The 25,979-nt window shown below is 39.3% G+C and overlaps 1 protein-coding gene across 12 annotated transcripts in view; it reads left to right on the forward strand.

The window, feature by feature from the left end:
* RARA (retinoic acid receptor alpha) overlaps window positions 1-25,979 on the forward strand; it is a 211,055-nt gene that overhangs the window by 182,754 nt on the left and 2,322 nt on the right. For 10 of the 12 annotated variants that reach the window (XM_032236703.1, XM_032236701.1, XM_032236709.1 and 7 more), the window contains 6 exons: window positions 4,937-5,085; window positions 9,275-9,416; window positions 15,309-15,469; window positions 16,410-16,586; window positions 17,277-17,481; window positions 25,604-25,762. In XM_032236703.1, coding sequence (XP_032092594.1) covers window positions 4,937-5,085; window positions 9,275-9,416; window positions 15,309-15,469; window positions 16,410-16,586; window positions 17,277-17,481; window positions 25,604-25,762 — 993 coding nt within the window. Of the gene's footprint in view, window positions 1-475; window positions 528-4,936; window positions 5,086-9,274; window positions 9,417-15,308; window positions 15,470-16,409; window positions 16,587-17,276; window positions 17,482-25,603; window positions 25,763-25,979 lie in introns of those variants that run through there. The other 2 variants (XM_032236712.1, XM_032236713.1) reach the window with 2 other exon arrangements.

Here is a 25,979-nt window from a genome sequence, read left to right on the forward strand (position 1 = left end):
GACAAGGAATGGGGAAAAGGGAGGAAAGATAATTGCAGAATCAGAAAATCTACATGTTCCCACTATTCTGCCCACTATTAACTCCCTGTTGTATGGCAACTCTTAGCAGAAAAGGAATCTTCAGTCAAGTTTTGAATCAGAATATGTTCTTGTACTTCAAGACATTTGGGTTGTTCTTCAAAGAGAAAGAGAGCTGTGTCTGGATTAAGATTTATTTATTTGTCATATGTCACATTCACATCACATTTTGATAAAAATACAGGAGACAGACATTCAAAGTATGAAATCTAAAATATTATAAACGTATTTCTAGATTACAGGTATAGTTTTTGCTTCATTTATCACAGCCAGGAAATCAGCAAAGTCTCTGCTATATTACTCTATTTTGGCAATCTGACACTATATGTTGAATGGTTTGTTTTTCTGCCCCACAGTCACAATTCCACGATGGTATTTTACGGCACTTAAAGAGAGCATCTACGCATCTACCATGGCCAGTGCAAATCCATCTTTCAATAGATTGAGAGGTATAAATAAGGATAAAGATAGGACTCTGAAATATTTACTTATTGAATCTTTGTCATTTTCTTCCATGGTTATTTTCTAGATTGAATTATTTTCAAAATCGAAACCAAAGGCTCAGCTTCCCAAATATCCATGTTTTCCCATTCCAGAAGGCCACAGTACTGTCTTAACATAAGAGTCTTAATTTTCCTCACCCAGACTTTAGTTGTTTTCCTGTAAGAACTAAAGAAGAAACTCTTTAATAAATTTACTCAGCAGAATTATATAATAAAATATTTCTTGGATTATGCCATATTGGTTGAAGGAAATAATCACATTTTGGAATCCTCCAAAATGTAAGGCTGTGCAGCATTTCTGATTTAATTCCCAGAGATCCTTCAACTTAATATGTGTCTGCAACTCTTCAAAGCAGTGGTGTCTTCTTGTGTGACTGCATAGCTAATATTTACTTTGAGTTCCACAGTTATGCAATGAATTTCTGATAACACGAAAGAGTTCCTCTGATCATCTGCAGTGTACCTTTTTACCTTATAATTAACTCATTGTCATAGTTTGGGGAGTCCAGCTCAGTCAAGTCTTCTAGCTTCTTCTCCTAGTTGACCATTGTTATCCTGCCCAGAATTAGGAATGGAAACCAATCCTCAGTTGTACAGCTATCTGCCTTATTGCTTTTCTGTGGCACAGCTGTGTGCCTCTAGTCTCCCTTGCAGTTGGCTCTGGGCCACGCCTCTGTGTGTTAACAGTGGGAGGGATTAGTCCAGAGAAACCTTGTGTTTTGCACTGTCAGGGTGGGGATGTTATGGGCTGTGAGTTGGTGGAAATCCTCAGGGTGCATTCCCCAGCTGTGAGCCTCTTCCTGAGTAGAGGCCCCATTCAATGCATCCCCTTTCATGTCTAATCTCCTGGCATGTGCCAGCTCTTTTGTTTGCTGGGCTCACATCCTGGCTCCTTTCCCTGCGAATTGTGTATGTGTGTGTATGCGCACATGTACGTATGTACGTGTAGGAGATTGCTTGTTTTTTTGGCTAAAAAGGAGGTAATCAAAGCCATCCTTGGGGGACTGGCCTGGAGGCCTTTCCCATCTGAAGGCCTGTTCTCCCTGAGTGGGGCCAAGCTTTTTAATATCCTGTCTGACTGGTTTACTCCGGACTATAACTTGAAGAAAAACATCGGCAGACATCCTACAGGAAAGGAGCTGTGGATGTGCAGCCAAATGCCTTAACCTTTTCATGTCTGGGGGAACAGCAAACACTTCACATATGTGCGGGCTATGTTTTTTTTGTTATTGTTGCCCAGTGCACATGCAAGCCTGGAGCAGCCATTATGGTTTGCCAGGATTCATGTGACTTCTTCCCTTGCAGCTTTTCAGTGCAGCCTCCAACCTCAATCTTTTTCCCATCTCCAACCTTAAAATCACCTTTCCCCAGATTGTGAAGGAAAGCAAATCTTATCTCTCTGTCTTATTTGTGCCTAGAATCAGAGCTATTTCTTCAACCAGGAGTCATGGGAATCAAATCTTTTGAAATAGGCTATGCCAGAGTGGAAGGTATATCAATGAACCTATTTATGTATGTGAGTGTCAGGAAGATTAATGAATTTCATGGGGCTAGAGGACAGCCTGCTGGAAGTTTAGAGGTTGGTTTCCATATGAGATGTCATTGGATAGAATTTTCCTTAGAAGTGTCCATGTGGTATTGATATGTGGTGCAAATAGGTTTTAGATAAGATATATAACCACATACAATAACATTACACTCTTATCTTTTGTGCCATCTTAAGTATTGCGTTAGGGTTCTGCTAAACAACACAAAGACATGAAAATTAATGAAAATGATAAATTATTAATTTTAAACCAAATGTGTTGTTACACAGTAATAAAGTGATGCTACTTTTTAATCTTTTTTATGACAAAATGCTTAAATAAAATAACTGAGGCTATGCCAACATTCAATTTGGTATAGAAACCTAATGGAAGAGTGTAGTTCACCCTCTTAGATGGAAGAAAAGACTAAAAATTACCTTGGTAATTTTTAAGAGTAAACATTCAGAGGAAAAGGTCTTCACCCATTATACCATGGAAGGCCTGCCAATGATCTCCGCATGATAGCAGCATTGTAGGGAAATCAGCCATCCTTCAGATGGACTGGCCCCAACTTGTTATGGTTTTAAAAATGAAAAAGGTTTTGTTTTTTTCGAATTGGAAACAAACTGCAAAGCAGTCCAAATTCAAAAATGTAGAGCAATATATTCCATGTAACAGATCTCCAATACCACCCAGGCAGCAGCATTTTGCATCGGTTGTCTTTTCCAAATGTAATTCAAAAGCAGCCCTCACTGTACTGATCCAGCGTGAACATGGCCAAGGTTTATATGCCAAATTAGGCTGGCTTCTGACAAATTCAGGCTATCCTCACTACAACCATGAAGATTGGTTAAGCAGAGAGACTGAATGATGACATCTAGTGAGCTTCCTGACCAATAGGAATCTAAATCCAGATCTCAGGCTAATATCTTCAACAGAAAGCAACACTAGCTTACCAGCCGAAGCAGAACAAAAATATTATGGCTCCTGTTTGATACTTGACAGGCATAGACCAAGACTGAGTTCCGGAGAATCATCAAGTTGAAATCCGTATATAAAGAGGACTTGCAACCCCAAAACAGGAGTACCTAGTTTCAGTTTTCTTGCTGAGAAATGCCACAGTTTTATCTGGCTTGCCCCAATCACCCTTTCCTCTACTTCTTTAAGTGCTTCTTTTATTTTTCCTGCTGATGAGTTCTGTATAACTTGGAAGCTTGCATGCTTTTATGCTGATGGAATTTTGATGGGTGGAATTCTTTCCTTGTCTACTTTTGAAGACTAGCCTTTCAGAATCCTGGCGTTCCATTCCCCATGTTACTCAATAAGACAACATTTTATTTTACAAGCTGAGTTAGTTGCCAGCTTCCCACTCTTGTTATTCCGGTTAAATGAAACCATTGTTAATTCTTAAGCTATTTATCCATTTTTCTCTAGAAATTATTAATTAGAGGCATCAAAAAACTGTTTAAGCCTGCTTGCCATTAATTATTTCTATGTATGACTAATATTTTTTTTGTTATGGCATAACTTGAATTTCTTTTTTGTCCCTTTCTTGTCCTTTGATGGATAGATGATTCCCTATTTTATACTGTATATTACTTAGTGGAAAGTAAAATGAACAAGAAGATGGAATTAGTTATTGTTTTGCTGAAAGGAAAAAGCACTCTGTGTGTGCTCTGGGACACTTTTTAAAATTATGGTTTTATCACTCCTCACTTAAATCCAACCCTTTTTGCTTTCAACTCCAGGAAGCCTAATTATTGCTGTGCTGCTTGCCTTCCTTCCCTTCTTCTTTCCTCCACCACCTTAAGCTGCAACACCAAGATTTAATGCACCTGGGACTGGTTATGGCTGGCTTAACTCCAGATTTCATTTCACTGGCCTGAAAATGTCAGATTGCATCTTGAAGAGATGCCATCCCTCCCTTGCAGAAAGCATGCTGGAGGCGGCTTTCAAAACTTTCAGGCCTTCAGGTTTACAGAATTGGGGCTTTTCTTACTCATTGGGCTACTGCATTCCTTTTCCATTTTCCTTGTGAAGTATCTGCTATGTTAAAAGCTTTTGGGTTGCAAAATCTGTCTAACCAAAATGTAAGTTACGGGAAAGCGTTCCCCAGCAGGACATGGTGAAACGGTTCACTCTTAAATGATGTTGTTAAAACCACAAAGTGGTGGTCCCAAGAAGCTAACTGGTGTTTATATTGAGACTGTCTTTGATCAGTCAACCTTTCCAGGCTTTGCAGAACATTTCCCTTTCTCCATTTCTATATTCCTTTCTGAAACTCCATAGTCCGAGCAAAGGGTCCACTTGAATTACAAAGACAGCAATCAATTTGTTATTGTAGATAATTTTATATATGTATCTTCCTCTTGTCATTCATGCCAATATTCTTCAACAGAAATGTTGCAGTTTTTTAAAAATAAAAAATAAAACGATGACATGGTAAGGTAGAGTAAGCATTTCTGGTATGCAAGCATTTTAAGAGCATACGTTCTTGCTGAGTCCTTCCTCATTTATGTCCATTTCGCAAAAGATTAGAAATACATTCCACATCAGGAGCATTAACATCTGTTTACGTGTGAATGAGAAACCAAGATAGAACTCTGTGAACCAATCTTTCATCTTTTTTTCTCCTAGAACATATTAAACCAAATCCTTTTAACAGCATCATTTCATATCAAGCACTGGAAAATCAAGCAATGCCATGCACATTTGGCTCAAAAGTAGTGTAACTAAAGGGAATTGATTAAGTAACTCACATATAGGTTCCAGATAGGTTTGAAACTTCACCAGTACTTTCATGTGTTTTTTCTCTCTCTTTTTCTGTAGCCATTGAAACACAAAGTACCAGCTCAGAAGAGATTGTACCCAGTCCTCCTTCACCACCCCCACTGCCCCGAATCTACAAACCCTGCTTTGTGTGTCAGGATAAGTCATCCGGCTACCACTATGGTGTTAGCGCCTGTGAAGGATGCAAGGTGAGAGTCAAAATAGATGGAGGCATATCTACAGCAGGAAAGCTAAAGAGAATAAGGGTCACTTAAATATACAGGTTCCAAAGAAGAATTGTGCAATGTAGAATCCTAATGTAAGCACTGAGATTTAGAGGAAGTCACAAATGTTAGAATAGTTTCTAGTATCAGCTATGACCCAGAAGGACCATTTTCTCTTGTCTTTCCCAACTATTCCAGGGGGCTTCAATAATGTTTGATGAAATGTCCAAACATCATCTGGCAACTGTCATCATGGGCTTTACCCATGTCATGTGATTTTAATAATATGGCGGAGCAGAACTATGTTTCTTACAGAGCTGGGAAGATTTGAGAGTAATGCCAAGATCCCAATCACTCTACTTCTCTACGAAATGCTGAGTTATGTGCTTTGTTGACTCTAAGGATACAACTCCCGTTATGTATAACCATTTGCTTGGGTGGTTGGGGCTGATTGGAATTGTAATAGAGGCTACCAGTTATTTACTTCTTCTTTGTTCCATTCGATGATACATTATCTATTATTTTTAAATGTACTCCTCAGTCCGGTATGTAAAAAAGACGAACTGCTGTGACATTACCTGTTCAGGCATATGCTCCCACTTGCACTAGGCCATCACCATGACTTTGTGAGTTAAGCTGTCAGAGATCAGACTGGGGCGGAAGACATGGCCCAATCAGCTGATCTTTCCCTCCAGCTCATTAACAGAGAACTCTATATGCCTCTGACACAAAAGAAAGGGTTTTCTTCCTCTCCACCCCAAGTCCCTTAATCTCATTAAGGGATTCATTCCCCTGGGTTCCTGAGCAGCAGTCTGGCTGCTTCTGTGTTTACCATCTCCTCCTCCTTCCCTTTCCATATCAATTGACTTCTGCTTTAAGTGCACCAGTCAGGTGCACCAAGAGCCCCCTTTTCGTTAAAAATGAAAGCTATTTCTCTACTACTTTTTGGTTTCAAAATCAGATTAAAATTGTAAACTTACTTTTAGAAATTGGTTTTAAATTATTTGTACATGTGTGGGCTTTTGGTTTCAAAGGGAAAGCATTATTAAATTAAATAAATTTAAATGAAATTATTACATAATTTTAAATAATAATGAAATATTTCTTCCTCTTTCCTTCTCTATTAGTTTTTTCTTGTTAAAAACTTTAATTTTTTGCATTGTTCTGACTATGAAATCTGTGTTTCCCAAGTTAGGTGGGTTGTTTTTGCAGGTAACATACACTCCAAATATATGAAGCCCAATTTTCATACAGTTAGAGATCCAATTTGGTCTAGTGTGGGTATTGGCAACCCATGGCTTTGGAGCTGCATGTGGCTCTTTGGGCCCTCTGCTGTGGCTCCCTGTTGGGTGGTTCCACCACTGACTAGGGCCGCCCCTTGCTCTCCCCTCCCAATCACTCCTCACCTGGCCTGAAAAGATAAGGCGATGGGGGATAGAGAAGCAAGCAGGGCTGATTCTCCGTCACCTCATCTCTTGCTAGTGCTTCTTCCAGCCCTTGTTGGTTCTGAACTTGCCTCAGTTGCTTGGGGAAAGCACAACCTGCTCTGAGACATGCCCCAACATAGACACAACTGATACTGGCCTTGCTAACATGAGGACTGGTGGGTTGGGAATGGGATCCAGGAAGAGAGGATGACGGAAAGGACGATGGGCCCCCAGCACCTATTTGTAACTTTAAAACTTGCTCGGGGGACTTTCACCCCGGGGAGCCTTTTCAATGAAAGTCAGCGGCGGTACCACTCCACTGGATGAGTAAAGAAGCTTAGGGCAGTGGGAAAAGGGGACTGGCCCCGCTGAACCTCGCACATCCACCTGGGGGTAAGCTTGGAGAAAGCCAGAGCACCCTCATCAAAGACGCTCACTTGTCAGCTGGTCAACCCGCCCACCCTGCACACTTTTGCTGTGCTGGCCGCTCACATGAGGAGGGTCTCCCTGCTTGTGCGCACCTTCCTGGTCCCACCACAGCCGGCCGTGGGGTCACAAGATGAAAAGGAAGGAGGGAGGAGGAAGAGGGTCACCCGAAGGGAAACCGTGGCTCATTCTTGTTCCTCAGCCAGCCCGGATTTCCAAAAAGTTGCCAAGAAGAAAGAAAAGGAGTAGTGAAGAGCCCCAAGGAGAGTTAACTGGGTTGGCCCAGCCTTAGCTTTCTGAGAGAGAGAGAGAAGAGACATAGAGACAGAGACAAATACAGAGAGAGACACAGAGAGAGATAAGAGAGGAGGGAAAGAGGGGAAGATAGAGAGCGAGAGGGGGAGATAAAGAGACATAGAGGTATATAGAGAGTGGGAAGAGGGGGGAAGATAGTAGAAAAGAGAGGGAAATACAGAGGGAGGGAGGGAGGGAGGGAGAGACAGAGACAGAGAGAGAGAGACCAGCTGAGTAGGCATGGCTGGGGGATCATGTGATTAGGTGGAAGTGAGTGACGTCAAGTTGTCCATGTACCCAGGTTTTTTGGCTCCTGGTGTTTTCTGTGGGAAACGGGTCTAAATGGCTCTTTGAGTGTTTAAGGTTGCAGACCTGCAGTCTTGTGGCTAAGGCATCATGTTATAACTAGATCATGAGTTGTAGTCCCACTTTGGACACACTGGGTGAACCACTGCTGATATGATGGATCAGAGGTGGTAATCTGCTGGTTTGCCCTGGTTTGGGCGGACCAATAGCGGTGGTGGCAAGAGGCTCTGCCCACACACACACCTAGATGTCATCACAGACACTCTGCGTATGCGCAGAAGGTTTGTGCATGAGCGAAACGAGCTCACACATGCGCACACTCCCGGTTCCAAACCAGTAGCGAAGGTAAGATGATTTCAGCCCTGATATGGATATATGTATGTGTGTTTGTATTGAGAGTGGGGGAGGGGAGGAAGAGTCAGAGGGGGGTGGATGCGTTTTAATGGACTGGAAGGGCAATGGAGTGTCTATTAGAGCTATATACTGTGTCTGTAAGTGGCAAATGACCTTTCATGCATATATATCCTGTATTTTAAATGTGCTTAAAAATCATGAAGATTTACCAGGCTTATTCAATTGGGGTGAAGTTGTTACTGACTAAACTGCTGTTTTTCTCCACTGAATTGAGGATTGAGGATTAACAGCATTCCTTTTTAAATTCCACAATTTTTTGGAAGACAGAACAGAAGACTAAATTGATTCTCAGCATACCATATGTAAGAAGATTTTAGTCTGTAAGAAGCTAGTCTGTGTGTGAGAGAGAAAATCTTATATAATATGCACACTCAGCCATTACTATCTTTCTAAATCATCTCTCTATAAATTTAATTCCAGTTAATTCTGTAACAGATCTAATGGGTCAGGAGCTATGACTATTATTGAGGTAGAGGAGAATTAGGCATGTCTGCTACTGATTTTTAGTATTTATTTTCATCTGCAATATGAGATAAAAAGTATTGACCTATTTTATAAGGCTATTATAAGGATTATTGAGAAAAATATATTCCCTGTACTATTTGGACAATGAAAAAGCTATATGCACAGCATGTAATCTGAGGTCATATAACTGCCATCTTTTTGAATCTGAGCAGGTTTGGATGACAGATAATACAAGGACCTCATGTTATTTGCATTGTGTTTTTATTGATGGTTGTTTTTTTCACGAATGAAAGCAAATATACAGAGGTTTTGTTTTGTTTTGTTTTTATCCTGGCTGCTTATTGACGCTTTATTTTGTATTTTTATTGCTGATTTTTTTTTTTTTTTTTACTCCTGCTAGCCACTTAGGGTCAGTTTGAGATGGGAGACCACAAAAATTGAATGAATGAATTGACAAATATTCTTCTGTCCTGAACACATTGACGAACATGATAGATAATTCAATGTGCCTCATGCCATTATTGATTGCTGAGCCCATTTTAATACGATCTCAAAATGTTATACCCAGTTTTTGAAATGGTTGAATTGTATAATTTTAATACCATTAGCTAAATGTGCCCAGAAATGCTAGTAACAAGTGACATGATAATTGTCTAAAGCCTAGCACACAAGTTATGGTTAATTATGAATTTGAGACATTGTAAATGTTTTTTAATGCTATACCTGCTCTCAAGGAGCAAGCGTACTACAGCAAAGTGAAGAAGCCAAGCCATATGTTTTCACACTGTAGGAGAGAGTTGACTTGCTCATGGCATTTTTTTCTTCTTCTCTGAACCCTACAGGGCTTTTTCCGTCGTAGTATCCAGAAGAACATGGTATATACCTGTCACCGGGACAAGAACTGTATCATCAACAAAGTGACCCGGAACCGCTGTCAGTACTGCCGCCTACAGAAGTGCTTTGAAGTTGGCATGTCCAAAGAATGTGAGTGAATGGTGAAGAAAAGAAAAACGGGGTGGCCAAACTGTTGACCATTAATTAATATTTTGTTATAATAGCAAATTTCAAATGTCCATCCATATGAAGACCCAGACTTAAATCTCAGTTATCCATTGAAACTTAGAAGCCAATTTGCTAAGGCATTTTCAAATTATAATTCAAATCAAAATTCTGTATAAAATCCCCAGCTATATGGAATTCTGAAGGCGACAATTTCATTGATCCTAGAAGGAACGAAGAAAACAAAATGACAGAAAGAGAGAAGTTGAAGTGGGTTAGAAAACAAAGATGAGACAATGGCTGATTCTGTAGTATAGAGAGAACAAAAATTAAGGTGAGAGAGGCAGGTCATCTAACTATACGAAAAACAGATTTCTTATCATTTATTATGGAAATAATGATTATTCAATTTGCACTCTTACAACAAAAATTAATCCCATCTGATATTATCTGGAGGAACTAGGCTTAACTCCCATAATTCCCAACTAGCAATTCCCACATTAAGAGAATGATCCCAATAAAACCAGAGGAAAAAGGCTGATTTGTTGGTTCTAATTTTTTAAACAAAATGGTATGGTAGGTGGGAGAAATGGATGACTCTTTTCTCCTGTGACTGATTCTTAACTCAGCTACTCTTCAGAAAGTTGGCATTAGCATATTTTGTCAAATAGCATTCTCTTTCCATCTAAAAGAAACAGAAACCTGGGAATTTTTCTAGTTTTCTCCCAAAGGCCTGGTGCAGGGGGCTTACCCCTCTGCTTTGTTCTAATTTTGAGGGTGTTTCCCCGGCAACCATGATTGATGATGTCAGAGATAAATGACGCAGACAGGACCCTCCTGGCGTCTGCAGTGCTTAGTTGTCATGGCTCCCGACTGTAATGGGCGGGGGACAGAACCCCAGTTTGCAAGGGTTGGACTGATAAATCCATGGTATGAAAAGAAATGTCTCAAATGTGTAGAGAATCAATGGTTAATTTGGGGCATCCCAAATTCTATTGTTTCTTTTTCCCTGTTCATTCAAAAGTGAGGAGAAGAGGATGATGGAAAAAGGGGCAGACCGTATTCTTTGTGACTTTATGTTCTCTTTGGCTTGCTAACAATATGGAATCCAGGAATTTGACTGTGTATTTCCAAGAACTAGGTCTGTCTGCCACAAAGGGTAGAAAAAGTGGGGATGAAAAGTTTGGTTTGGTTTGGTTTTGTTCCCCAGATTTTAACAAATAGTGCACGCTACCTGCTGATGAAGCATATGGCAATAGCAAGACTAAGGATTCCATTATAACCAGGGACTTTCTGAGGTTTCAGGGAGAAAATGGAAACATCCATCTTGTATAGAGAATTCTATCTTTTTGCTGGGCATTGTGGGGAGAAGGGAGAAATTTTTGGTAGGCAAAAAAAAATAAAAAAATACAGTGCGGTAGAGAGGGGCCAGGAATTGCAAATGTAGACCATTTTAACCGAGACTGCTTTCAAGATGTGTGTGCATGCAGACACATACACATATCCCACAATGTGCTTTGAATCCCCCCCCCCTTACTCATTTATTTTGGTGTTCTTCACTTTTCCTTATCCCAGCTGCTTTTTCTTACCCCACAACCTCTATGTGATGATGGATGCACCATCCCCACCCCCCCTCTAACTGGCTGTCTGGTCTGTGCTTTATTGAATTTGCCAGGCAGACATGACTGATTTCCGAATTATCCCCCGCCCCCACCTCCATCAGGCAGGACGGTGATATGTACCAGCCTACCCCAAGAAAAAGACACATCTGGCATTCCCTCACCACTTGTATTAATTTAAAGGAAGATTCTCTTTCCTAGAAAATAGAAGTCAAGAAATCTTGCAGTTTGAAAAGGATTGCTTTGCTTCCTCCACCAGGATATTCTCATATGGATTCTTTATAAAAAATACACCACACAGAAAACAATGACAACAAACAAGGCTTTGTAATGCTTCCATAAATCCAGCATGCAAAAAAGCAGTGCCTCAAATCTGATACACCTGCTTATTGCTTTTGGCAGCCAACATTACTTAGTTTTATTTTCTGTGGATTAATTTCCATTATTTTAGGAGCTGCTGTCCGAATTTCTTTTGTCTATTAGAACTTGAAGCTTCACTTATTTTAAAGTTTCTAGTAAGTTATTTGTTTTAAGTTATAAGTCTGGAATAACATACCTAATTAATAATTAGTCAAGCAAAGTAAAATCCTATTAATTTAGGTTAGCTCGTTCTTAAACAACTCACACTGAAAATGATCTAAGAATGTTCTTGTTAGGTTAGTGAACAGGTAAGTTAGTAGAGTGTGTAAAATGGCAGGAAATAGATCTTAGGAAGCATTAATAGAGAGAAAGAAAAAGATGAAATATGAAAATTTCTGAGTAGACCATAACAGATAAGGCAGAGATCATGAGAGCAGGCCAGGTTAGGTTGGAGGATTGTTCATTCATTTTTATCCTAATTAAAATAATGCTTTAGACAAAACTTTATTTTGATAATTGACCAAAAAAAAAAAAATGTTCAATACAATGAATAACACAACTTCCCCCAGAACAAGAAATGTTAGCAGCTATTTGTAGGTGAAGTTTATGCATAATATAGCAATATTTCCCTTTTTTTGAGAGAGATAAACTTATTGCGATTGTTTAACAGATAAAAGTTATCAGGGTTCCCCATAAATTTTAAATAAAAGGGGTAATCAATTAGTGGTGAATGTCCCTGTAGAACTGACAATACAGAAGAAAGGAACTGTAGTTTCTATGGTACCTATATCACAGGCGCAGTATTGGGTTCCATATGGGATTTTCTAGATTTCCCTTCTAGGACAGCTGTGGGGAGAGCATTCAATCAAACGAAAGGTTGATTTGTATAAATTGATAGAAATACTTCCTCAGTCCTTTAGTTACTGTGTGCTTTGATTGCTGTAATATCCGCTGCTAATATCTGACAGTTGCTGCTTTTAATCTTGAGTACTGAGTTGTGCCTCCTGGTATGCACAATGGATAGCAAACTCATATTCTTGCCAATTGTATTGGATATTGAACTGCTTCTAGGCTGAATTCTGGAGCCTTGGAAAGACCACCTTCCATTTATTCCTTCTGGAACCCTTTGATCTTCTCTGGAAAATGGAACTATTAATTGTGATGAGAAGCATAAGGTATCAGGTAGTGCTCACATTCTGGAATACCTTTATCTACTGAAGGCCGATTTGGCATTTCAATGGCTTCTTAAAATTTCAGCTTTCATTAGAATCTTTTTAATGATGTTTGCTGACTTTTATATTAATAGTTTGAAAGCACATTTAGATTATTATTAAATTTATATATTTTAGTTCTTGTTTTATATTCTTATGATAAATGTGACAATTGTTCAAGTGTTGCTTTGACAATTTGGAATTGAATAAGGAATCAGAATAGTTAAAAAATGTTGTAGGAATAGGAATCTCTCAGAACTAGATAAGATTATATTTATCTGTGAGATTTCTTTTTTATTGCCTTGGCTTTAGATAGAGCATATTTATGCACGTGTGTACATAGATATCATAAAACCATGTTTTTGTTTTCTCCATTTCTGCTAGGGAATTAAAAATTGAAACAAAAGACACAAGTTATTGACTTACAAATATGATACTTTGGTGGATTGGATGGATTATTTGTTTATATTCTAAGTTTGGAATAATATGCAACAAATATTTTTACTTGCCATTTAACATGATGTTGCACTATTGTAACTTGTGTTTAATCTTATTACTTGGAGTACATCATGGCAGTGTGTATTGGTTTGGAGCAGATATGGTATTCAGCAGGTTCTGACCAGTTCTGGAGAACCAATAGCGGAAATTTTGAGTAGTTGGGAGAAATGCAAGTATCATCTCTGACTGGCCCCTCTGCCTCCCGAATCCCAGCTGATCAGGAGGGAATGTGGATCTTGCAGTATCCTTCCCCTGCCATGCCCACCAAGCCATGCCCACAGAACCAGTAGTAAAAAAAATTGAATCCCACCACTGGTTTGGAGCTAAGAAGTGTTATTAGTAGTTAGAAGGCATTTAGGTAATCTCTACAAGATGTGAAGAAAGCAGTCTTTTACTGTTTCTTCATGGCTGCAGCCCTTTTAAAACTGATCCTTAAGTTCTTGGGAACAAAGAGTCCAGTGATGGATTTCTAGTGGTTCAGATTGGTTCAGCCGAACCGGTAGTGGTTTGGCGGCCTGGGTTGCTGGAACCGGCAGCAACCCAGGCCTGCCATGCCCATGTCTCTGGGCACCGCCATAGGCGCTGTCATCTTTTTTTATTTTTATTGCACTGCACATGCACGCACAGAGTGCATCAAGCACATGCGCGCAACGCACCCACGAGTGAACCGGCAGTAGTGACTGCCGGAACCCACCCCTGCAGCAGTCCTGGGGAACATCAGCTGCATGATAGAGAAATCTGCTTTAGTCTTGTATTTCCAAGTCTGATATAGTTGCTTCCAGAGAAGATGGTGATTAAAAACAAAATCCATTACTTTTTCTTTCTGGCTGAAATTTCTTCCGTTGTATAAATATATTCCATCCTGGGATATATTTTTTGTTATGGTTTTTTTGTTTTATCCTTCCTTTATTAAACTTGCTTCTACACAATATGGAAAATTATTTCAAATTTTCTAGTTAACTAGTATTCAGATTCTAGGAATGCACAATTGCCCTGGGACTTTTCCTTCTTTCAACATCCCCTTTTAAATGCATATTTTAAATCTCCATTTCAGCACCTTCTTGCAAATGCCACATAGCTTCTTTTGTCCTCTGACCCCTGCTGCTTTCTATCAAGCATTCCCATTTAGTTCTTCTTCTTCCTAACTCAGCAACTTTGTTGTTCTTCCCTCTCTTTGCCTTCTCTCTGTTATCTTTCAGGAATACTGTCCCCCTCCCCCTCTTTCAGTCAATGTTTAAATATTCCCAACTATCTGGATATAGTATCTTGAATTCTGTTGAATCTTATCTACTACCAATTTGCTTTGACCATTAGTAGGTCAGATTCTTGTAGAGAGCTTAAGCATACAATAAACTATATATTCGCTTGAACTGCCTGATTTTCCTGATTTTCTATGCTTGACACCTGACTTGGTGTTGAATAGATTACAACCTCCATAATTTCCAACCAATATCCAACCAATTGTAGAGGATATAAGTTTTTATTCCACTCGGAGAGCACCAGGTTGGGAAATGCAACAATTTCTTTTAGCATCCCTTTATTTTTGATGCTTAAATTAAACCAACTACATGTTGGATAAGGGTGATTAGTAAACATTATTAATTTTTGAGGATCATTGACTGTGTAATAAAAAATGAAGGTGGGGAGGTAGGATGAGATTCCTAAATTATCAGGAATCAAAAGCAAGGGGAGAAGTATGTACATTTTTTGAAAAGGAAAAATAAAGATTGCAGAAAGGCAGGACACGGCTTCCTTTAGCCAGATCACCTAACCAGTTCTTGCTAGTGCTGCTAACTCTGTTTTCAGAATTGATTATCTGATTCCAGAAATCCCTATTGTATGTTAATTAATCATATCATCATCATCATCAGAGCCATGGTGGCAGAATGGTTAGAATGCAGAATTGCAGGCTAATTCTGCTGATTGCCGATTGCCAACAATTTGGCAGTTCGGATCTCACCAGGTTTACTCATCTTTCCATCCTTCCGAGGTCAGTAAAATAAGGACCCAGATTGTTGAGGGCAATATGCTCTGTAAATCACTTACAGAGGGCTGTAAAGCACTGTGAAGTGGTGTATAAGTCTGAGTGTTGTTGCTATTGCTATCATTTTTATAAATCTGCATGAGGAATGGATTAGCTGCTCCTTGAAGCTTCTGATTGTTTGTTGTCCATTTGCTTTCTTTTGCAGCTGTCCGGAATGATAGGAACAAGAAGAAAAAAGATGCTCCAAAGCAGGATTGTTCAGAGAGCTACATCATTACACCTGAGGTGGAGGATCTCATCGAGAAAGTGCGCAAGGCTCACCAGGAGACCTTCCCTGCCCTCTGCCAGTTGGGCAAATACACCACCGTGAGTGACAGGCAAAATAAGGGCCAAAGAAGCCTGGGTGGGAAAGCTCAGCAGGACAACTTTTCCCAAACTCCAGATGAATTGGCATCTTAACACCTGTCACTCAAGCCTTTGCAGCCCATTAGAGAAATTTGTAAAATAATAGATGATTCAGAATTAAAAGTCTTAAATGTTTTGAGGACTGATATAAGCAGGCCTCTGTTCTGTTAATAAAATTTTATGCTACTGTTCAGACTAAATGGTCTATTTAGCTTTCTTGACTTTTGTCAGGCAATTTGGTTGTATAGAATCTACTAAAGATGGCATTCAGCATACATTTTTTTGAAAGTAAGAGGAGAGGTCGTCATTTTTCTTGGTAGAATTGGCTTAACTATTCCCATATAATTTATTTAATATGTAAGAATTAGTTATTTTATAGCCAGAAGAAGATTACAGGAAACGTTGGACAATTTTTGAGGGAGAATGGGCAGTTCAGAATTGATTGATTGATGGATTACTCATGGAATAAAGCTGTTTATTCCATGAGTAGACAAAATATCTGGACCACCAGAAATAACCTGAGAAACATTTTTTTAAAAAACTTCCAATTCAATAACTCATGCTAAGCCCTGATTTATTATAGGCATAGGTCATTGAACAAATTCAAGTCCATTTTTTAGATAAGAAGTATAATTGTGGCTTGTTTAGCCAATTCCTTGTCTGCTTTTTCTCCTTTTTAACTGTTTTTGTCCTACACTGGCATGGTTACAAAATAAACTCAGGAAACCATGTAAAGAAAGTATGGCCTTTCTCATGTCACACAAAGAATTATAACCCAAAAGCTAATTTGTAGTATCAAATTCTGGATTCAAGCACGCAGGTTTACTGCTGTAAAACGAATGCAGCAGCCATTCTTGCTTTGTCAAATGCAATTCCTTTTCTCTTCCCCTGTCTCCAATAGAACAACAGTTCAGATCAGAGGATATCTCTTGACATTGATTTGTGGGACAAATTCAGTGAATTGTCCACAAAGTGCATCATCAAGACAGTTGAATTTGCCAAGCAGTTGCCAGGCTTCACCACACTCACAATTGCTGATCAGATCACACTCCTCAAAGCGGCCTGCCTCGACATCTTGGTAAGTAGATGAGTCCTTTTCCTTTTCAAACAAAACTCAGCAATTAAAAAAAATGGGGAAATATATACAATTATGGAGCAGTAGGAATTAATTAGCACTCAAGCCATACGTTAACAGGGTCAGCCCAAGGCTAAAGGATAATGTCACGGTTGGTACCTATCACCATTTCTTACATACATAATCATTATTTGGAGAACCAATTTGGTCTAGTGAACAAAGCACCAGATTAGGAATCAGGACATTGAGTTATAGCCCACATTAGGCATGAAATCTGGCTGGGTAAGCTTTGGGCCAGTCAGTCTTCTCATAACCAATGGATCAATACTTGGTTGATAAAAAAAAAACAGACTTGCAAGAAAACTCTAGGAAGAAACAAAAAGTGCTGTTCATCATACTTATGGTGATAAACTAGTTTAGGAGCTCAGGACAGGTGTTGAATCATACGTAACAGTGTCCAGCAGAACAGAGTGGCCAGGATGTTAAGAGGATAGTTTGAAAGGTAGCTGTTGTGTCTTCCCAGAGATCTGCCACATGAAACAGATGAGGTACTCTGTCTAACGATAGTACAAGTCCTGCAGCTGAATTTTGCAGTAATATGTTACACACTGAATGTGATCAATGTTACAGCTAGAACATAGAAATGGTGGGGAACAAGTGTGCTGCATACTTCTAACATACTTTCCATCACAGATCCTTCGGATATGCACACGCTACACACCAGACCAGGACACCATGACCTTTTCTGATGGCCTGACCCTCAACCGCACTCAGATGCATAATGCAGGCTTTGGACCCCTCACAGACCTGGTCTTTGCCTTTGCCAACCAGCTGCTGCCACTTGAGATGGATGATGCTGAAACTGGACTCCTCAGCGCCATCTGCCTCATATGCGGAGGTGAGTGCCATTACTGGGCTAATAAATAATAAATAGGATCAAGATTAAGTTTTGGACATTTGCATATTTTCAGGGCTTGCCTATGGAATGCACAGAGGCATTGACCCTTACCTGCCAAAGGCAAGAGAGCAAGCTATCCATGCTGTGCACGTAGTATGCAGCCAGGTATCTTGATTTCAGATCGCTAAGAAAAATATATATTGCATAGCACTCTGATGACAAGTGCCATAATACCTGCTCAGGTATACTGTTTCTATGTGTGGCGGCTCACGAGTAAATAAGAAAACTCTGTAAACTCCAACCACTGTCACAATTGGCCCAAAACTAATTGAACTTGTCATTGTCAGCTGCCTTGTGGCTCACTACATTATTTCTTATGAGAAAAGTTTGTTAGATACTGATCGTTGCTGGCACTCATCATGCCTCCCGGAGCCAATTAATGATGAGTACCAATGTAACTAGTTCTCATTGGTACCGAATGTTTGTGAGCTTTCACATTTTGAACTAAGGGCTTTCATTATTCCTGCATTATAAAATTTTTGCTACTTAAAAAAACAAAACGAATTTTCAACCATATAAGCCTCTCACCTCAACATTCACAGATACACCTGCATTTCAAAGTGAGTTTTACCATCTCTTTGAAGTTTATTTTGATTAATTAATTAATTCAAGTTTGTAATTGTTTCTTTCAATGCAGACCTTCAATCAAAATAATGCATGGGAAAGGAAAATGACAGATTTTTAAAAAGAGTAATAAATAGCTAAATGTCAGACCAATATATACTGACCTTTTTAGAAAGAAAAAAATCGATCAGCAAAATTAATAAAGACAAATAATAGTAGAAACAAAGCACTAAGAAGATAATAACAAAACAAATGACCAAAGTATGTATGTATGATTTATTATTTAAATTTATTACGATCATCCAACTCCAATGTAGTCTAGGGATAGAATTCATATTAGAACATAGGTAGAACATAGAATCATAGGGATGGAAGAAGGGACCTATGGTACAACCCCTTGCTTAAGGCAGGAGATCTTATATCACTCCAGTCAAATAGTTGTCTTATCTATTTTTGAAATCTCCAGTGATGGCACACCCACAAAAACAAACAAAAAACATTGATTAATTGTTCTCACTGTCAGAAAATTTATCCTTACTTCTAACAGAATAACAGAGTTGGAAGTTCTTCTAGTCCAATTCCCTGCTTAGGCAGGAAGCCGTATATCACTTTAGACAAGCGGTTGTCCAATCTTTTCTTTAAAACTTCCAGCGTTGGAGCAGCCGCAACTTCTGGAGTCAATTAGATCCACTGATTAACTGTTGTAACTGACATGAAATTTCTCCTTAATTTTAGGTTGTTTCTCTCCTCGATTAGTTTCTATCCATTGCTTCTTGTCCTCCCTTCAGGTGCTTTGGGGAATAGATTGATCCCCTTTTCTTTGTGGCATCTCCTTAGATATTGGAGCAATGCTATCATGTCACCCCCAATCCTTCTTTTCATTAAACTAGACACACTCTATTCCAGCAGCTTTTCTTTATGTTTTAGCCTCCAGTCCCCTAATCAGCTGTGTTGGTCTTTCCTACACTCTTTCTAATCTCAACATCTTTTTACATTGTTACGACCAAAACTGGATGCATTATTCCAAGTATTCCAGTATTACCAGGCCAATATAAAGTGGTATTGACACTTCAAATGATCTTGATTCTATGAACTGCAGCACACTGCTGGCTCATTTTTAAGTGATTGTCTACTAGGACTCAATTGGACAATTGCTTAATATTACTCAATATTAATATTAGTCAAGTAACACCCAAAACCCATTTCTCAATTTTAAAACTACTTTTTTCATTAGTTCTTCCTGATCTTATAAATTCATATTTTTACCAACAGTTTTAGTTTTTGATTATTAATCTTAAAACTTGACAGAATACCAAAAATCCTCTATATTTTTCATCAGTAACTGAATCCCTTTCCAAGGAACTTGTAAAATCAAAACCAAATCATCTCTAAATTCTCTCAGCTTAAACGTCTGTTTTGTTTTGTTTTTTTAGTTCTATTATAGAACAGAACAGAACAGAATAACAGAGTTAGAAGAGAGCTTGGAGGTCTTCTAGTCCAACCCTCTTCTTAGGCAGGAAACCCTATACCATTTCAGACAAATGGTTATCCAGTCTCTTCTTAAAAACTTCCAGTGTTAGAACATTTATAACTTCTGGAGGCAAGTTGTTCCACTGATTAATTGTTCTGTCAGGAAATTTCTTCTTAGTTTTAAGTTGCTTCTCTCCTTGATTAGTTTCTACCCATTGCTTGGGTGCTTTGGAGAATAGCTTGACTGCCTCTTCTGTGTGACAACTCCTGAGATATTAGAACACTGCTATCATGTCTCCCCTAGTCCTTCTTTTCATCAAACCTTTCTTTTCATCAAACGATTATCTTCTTGCCTTATTTGATCTCTCTATTCAACACTTCAAGAACCAAAATAAACAACAAAGGGGACAAAAGACAATCTTGCCTCGTCCCCTTCTGGAGATCATATGGTTTAGTGAAATCACCTTTAACCATAATTGGAGCCTTCTGAGGCATATGTATCAACTTGAATCCTTGAATAAAGTTACCATCTAAGTTCATATCTTCCAGAATTTTAATTTTAAAAAAGGCCAATTCAAATTATTAACAGTTTTCTTTGCATCTAAGATTAATGTGGCTTGTTTTATGTCGTTTTGCAATATTCCAATATCCAATACAGTTCTTTTAATTGTCTTTTAGATTATAATCCAAATTGAATAAAGTGAATAAAATCTTTTTAAACATTTTAAATCTATAGGCTAAAATTGATGTGAATAGTTTATAATTATTCAATAAGGAAATTGGTCTATAATTCTTAGTATGTGTTAAGTCTTGTCCTTCAATATTGGTCTCTTTCCAGGATTCTGGAATTGCATCTCCCTGTAAAATAGATATCTTTCTCTTTTAAGGGTTTATTAACGCCAAACAACCACAATTTTCTCAGTGTATTGCTTTTTCAAGATCCATTTTTCCTTGTTTTGTGATTTCATCCTCATTCATTCTCTCTGAACACCATTTTTTTTATACTGTTCGTTTTGCTTCTGTATTCAATCCAGCACTGATTAATTACCACACCCTTTTAAAATAACTAATTTCCATTGTATTCAATTTACTTTAATGTGTCTTCTGACAAATCCAACTCTTGCTTCCATGTAACAATGTGAGGAGAACCAGTCTGATATTGTCATGCACTGGAGCATAATTTGTAGCTGTCACCAGTCTATGGATTCCTGCTTTCCTGCACACCACTTTGCTTTTTCTGACATATATTTTAGTCCTTTTATTTATAAATTGCCTACAGCTTCACTTCTCTACATGTATTCATCAACTCCACAAGATTAATCAGCTCTCCTCCACAAGATCAAACCACATTCGGTCATATCTATTACAACCTTCTCCTTTATTATACAATCTATTTTTCTTTCATTCTTTTTATTTTTTAGTTTGTGGTATTTGCTACTCTTACATTCCAAGTCATGATTTCCATATGACTTTCAATTATTAATCTTTATTACGACCATGGATTATTAACATGAGAAGGGTAGAATACAATAATAATTTTAAAAGTTAAAAAATATAATATATACTTGTTAGTCAAGGGGGATTTTGTAATGATAGATTTACTTAGCCATATATGAACTTTTATGTGGGGTTTTGTATTTGCTTAGTGCTTTTAAACCTTTTTATAGATTTTTTAGAAATATTTTTGCTTTTATATTTTTTTAACTTTAAAAAAGAGGGACGCGGTGGCTCAGTGGCTAAGACGTTCAGCTTGTTGATCAGAAAGGTCAGCAGTTCAGCCATTTGAATTCCTAGTGCTGCGTAACGGAGTGAGCTCCCGTTACATATCCCAGCTTCTGCCAATCCAGCAGTTTGAAAGCATGTAAAAATGCAAGTAGAAAAATAGGAACCACCTTTGATGGGAAAGTAACAGCGTTCTGTATACCTTTGGTGTTCAGTCATGCCGGTCATATGACCATAGAGACGTCTTCAGACAATGCTGGCTCTTTGGCTTTGAAACGGAGATGAGCACCATCCCCTAGAGTTGGGAACGACTAGCACACATGTGCGAGGGGAACCTTTACCTTAACTTTAGAAATCTTTTTATTTTTATTTTTTAGCTTTTAAAATTATTGTTTATATTCCACTCTTGTTATACTAGCTTATGGCCATAATAAATATTTGATTGATTGATTAAAAATACAGTCATGATAACTCCATAGACCTTATGGCATTGATCAATTTCAGTTTTTACAAATTATTTTTCAGTAGAATAGTGGCTGAGTAGATTTGGTGGTACCTTTGCTACTTATTACATTATCTTATTATTGTCCTTACCATTATTAATGGTAAAGACAGTAATGATCAATTTTTGCAGATCTTGGTCAAGACTGGACTAGGGGATCCAGAGCCCAGTTTTATTCACAAGATGTTCACACTATTCCGTACATGCTAGGATCTTTAATCTAACATTTTTCTTGCAAGCCAGTACACCATCCAAGAAGGTATATGCAGTGTCTTGGTATGCAGAGTAATACTAAAAGGCAATTCATGTGATTTATTTGCTTACTAAAGTCACAATTCTATGTTAGAGAGTAATACATACAGGTTTTATTTTTTTTACTAGTACTCATTGTATGTGGACATTTCTGGAAAGAAAAGAGGGAGGGAAGCCAAAAGAAAGTGTGCTGTGCCCTGATCAATAGCACCACCAGGTGGTTAGATCTAAAAAGAGATTTATAATGATAATTGGTAATTTTTAAAGCTTTTGAGATAAGACCTGGGAAATGCCTGAATCCATTTATTCTAATTCCTTCAGATACTAATACTATTGACTGAAAAGATATAGATGAAACGTGTTCATAATACAGGGAGTCTTTGCTTAATGACAATTCATTCAGTTTTAATAAACTTACGACAAGTCCTCAAAATTCCAGCCATCGTAGAGTCTTCACAGTCATGTGATCATAGGTGTTTGGCAACTGATTTGCACATAACAGCAGTTGCAGCATCCCATGGCAATATGATCACTATTTAAAATCTTCCCTGCTGGCTTTCCATAAAAGCAGTATCAGTGTTTGGGAAAGTTACAAGTAACTTTGGAAAATCCCCCCCCCCCCCTCTGCATGCATGCTACAGTACCTCATTTCCACAACTTGTTCATGGCTTGTGCTGGCCCTCCAAGACCTGTCCTTGCCTCCCCCATGCCCCTCCCCCCCAGCTCTTTCCCTGGGATTTCCACCACTTCCTATTTAGCAATTTACATGTTTTGGGTTTACGATAGCAGCCAAGATGATCAGGATTGTCATTGCTAAATGATGCACTCATGGAGAAATGCACTTTAAGATTCTATCACTTAGCCACAGCAATCCTGGTCTCAATTGCTGTTGTAACCCAGAACTCTCTGTTACTATGACAAAGCTTTCATTGAATGCTGCTAAACATTTGCTTTCATTATGAAGGTAAAAACATAAATATCATGGGTTTGTTTTTCACTTATATTTGACCTTTGCTGGTGAACTTAGTGCTCCCTTCTCCCACCACCATAATAACCCTGCAAGGTAGGTAATGAAGATTGACTAGCTCAAAGTCACCCAGCCTGCTTCCATGCCTAAGGGAAATCTAGAACTCACAATCTCCCAGCACTTTAACCACTAGAGTAAATTCGTCTCATGCTCCGTTTTTGTTACGCATGACAGTGGCACACAAGTTTCTTTGATTATGCACAGGTAGCAGTCAGCCACACACACACCACCCCAATAAAGTGCCTTCCAAAAGATTTTGATAGCTGATGGATGATGGGAACTGAAGTCAAATCACATCTGGAGGATGCTAAGTTCAGAAACCCACAAAAGAAATGTTAAGTGATACATTTTAAGGCAAAGATTGTATTGGCACAGAGAAGATACGAAAAGTGAAATGTATTCTTTTTTTTAATAAAAAGTTTATTTTTAATTTAAAACAAATACAACATCCTTCTTTACATGCTATAGAAAGTGTATCAGTTGGTTACAAAAAGACTTTCATGCATCTCTTCCACAGTCAACAAACATAATTCATATTAACTCAAGTATTTTAACTCAAATATTTGATTTGATTTTATTGCATTTATATGCCGCCCTATTCCCGGAGGGACTCAGGGCGGCTAACAAATCAAAGGGAAGGAATACAGACAAGGGGAAAAACAACAAACAAGCAACTACAAAAAGAATTTAAAAACAATCAACAGCCACATAGTTCGAGCGGGGACGGGAACTCGTCAACTCCAGGCCTGTCAGAACAGCCAGGTTTTAAGGGTTTTGCGGAAGGCCTGAAGGGTGGTGGGGGTCCGAATCTCCACGGGGAGCTCGTTCCAGAGGGCCGGAGCAGCCACAGAGAAGGCCGTCCTCTGGGTGGTAGCCAATCGGCATTGGCCGGTAGATGGGATTCGGAGGAGGCCTACTCTGTGGGATCTAATAGGTCTGTTGGAGGTAATTGGCAGCAGGCGGTCTCTCAAGTACCCAGGTCCAATACCATGAAGGGCTTTATAAGTGACGACTAGCACCTTGAAGCGTATCCGGAGACCAATGGGCAGCCAGTGCAGCTCGCGGAGGATAGGTATAACATGGGTGTACCGGGGTGCACCCACAATTGCTCGCGCGGCTGTATTCTGGACAAGCTGAAGTCTCCGAATGCTCTTCAGGGGCTGCCCCATGTAGAGTGCATTGCAGTAGTCCAGTCTTGAGGTCACAAGGGCATGAGTGACTGTTGTGAGTGCCTCCCGGTTCAGGTAGGGACGCAACTGGTGCACCAAGCGAACCTGGGCAAATGTCCCCCTGGTCACAGCCGACAAATGGTGTTCTAAAGTCAGCTGTGAGTCCAGGAGGACTCCAAAATTGCGAACCCTGTCTGAGGGGCGTACAATTTCACCCCCAGCCTGAGAGATGGAATATCTGGCCAATTGTTGGGAGGAAAACACACAAGCCACTCGGTCTTGTCCGGATTGAGTGCAAGCTTGTTTACCCCTATCCAGACCCTAACAGCCTCCAGGCACTGACACATCACGTCAACCGCTTCACTGAGTTGGCACGGGGCGGACAGATACAACTGTGTATTGTCCGCATACTGGTGATATTTTATCCCGTGCCGTCGAATGATCTCACCCAGCGGCTTCATGTAGATGTTAAACAGGAGGGGGGACAGGACCAAACCCTGCGGCACCCCACACTTAAGGGGCCTAGGGGTCGATCTCTGCCCTCCAACCAACACCGACTGCGACCTGTCTGAGAGGTAGGAGGAGAACCACCGAAGGACGATGCCTCCCACCCCCACCTCACACAACCGTCGCAGAAGGATACCATGGTCGATGGTATCGAAGGCCGCTGAGAGGTCAAGGAGCACTAGGACGGAGGCATGACCCCCATCCCTGGCTCTCCAGAGATCATCGGTCAGCGCGACCAAAGCAGTTTCCGTGCTGTAGCCAGGCCTGAATCCAGACTGAAAGGAGTATAGATAATCGGTTTCATCCAAGGACCGCCGGAGCTGAGAGGCCACCACTTTCTCAACAACCTTCCCCACGAAGGGGAGGTTGGAGACTGGACGATAGTTATTTAGAATGGCTGGATCCAAAGATGGCTTCTTCAGGAGGGGTCTCACCACCGCCGCCTTTAATGCGGGGGGAAAGAACCCCTCCCGAAGGGAGGCGGAAACTATCGCCTGGATCCAGCCCCGTGTCACCTCCCTGCTGTCATGTCATTATCATCATACCTCCATTTTCATTTGACTATAATTATTTAAGCGTCCTTCATCATAAAATATACCAAAATTTAATACATAACCACATACTGGCCTTTCAATTACTATTTCTAAAATCCTCCACTAACACTGAATCCTTATGTTCTATTCTAGCTAAACATCCATAATATTTAATAACAAAGTTTTGTAATCCTCCTTTCCAAATCACTGTTTAAAGCTTACATCCAGTTTCCTTATGTTATACCTATATCTATATATGCGAAGTGAAATGTATTCTATTCCCTTTTTAATTGCCTCATCTCTCCCTCCTCTCCAGACCGACAAGATCTTGAACAACCAGACCGAGTAGACCAATTGCAAGAACCTCTGCTGGAAGCCCTGAAAATCTATGTGAGAAAGAGGAGGCCTAGCAAACCCCATATGTTCCCCAAAATGCTGATGAAGATTACAGATCTACGGAGCATCAGTGCAAAAGGTAAGAGCAGAGTTTCAGACCCTCCAGTGGATAAAAAAGTTTTTCTTCTTTCTTAAATCTGTAGGGAGGAAGATTTTTAAAAAATGAATTCACAACTAAAAACTGTCTTGAACATTATATTCGAACATTATATTCGAAACCGAAAGGTAATTCTAGGAATACAGTGAGCATTCTTCAATATATATACCACACTTTTGAAGGTTTTGAAAGTAAATTA

The sequence above is a fragment of the Thamnophis elegans genome, chromosome Z, assembly GCF_009769535.1.
Source record: "Thamnophis elegans isolate rThaEle1 chromosome Z, rThaEle1.pri, whole genome shotgun sequence".
NCBI lineage: Eukaryota > Metazoa > Chordata > Lepidosauria > Squamata > Colubridae > Thamnophis > Thamnophis elegans.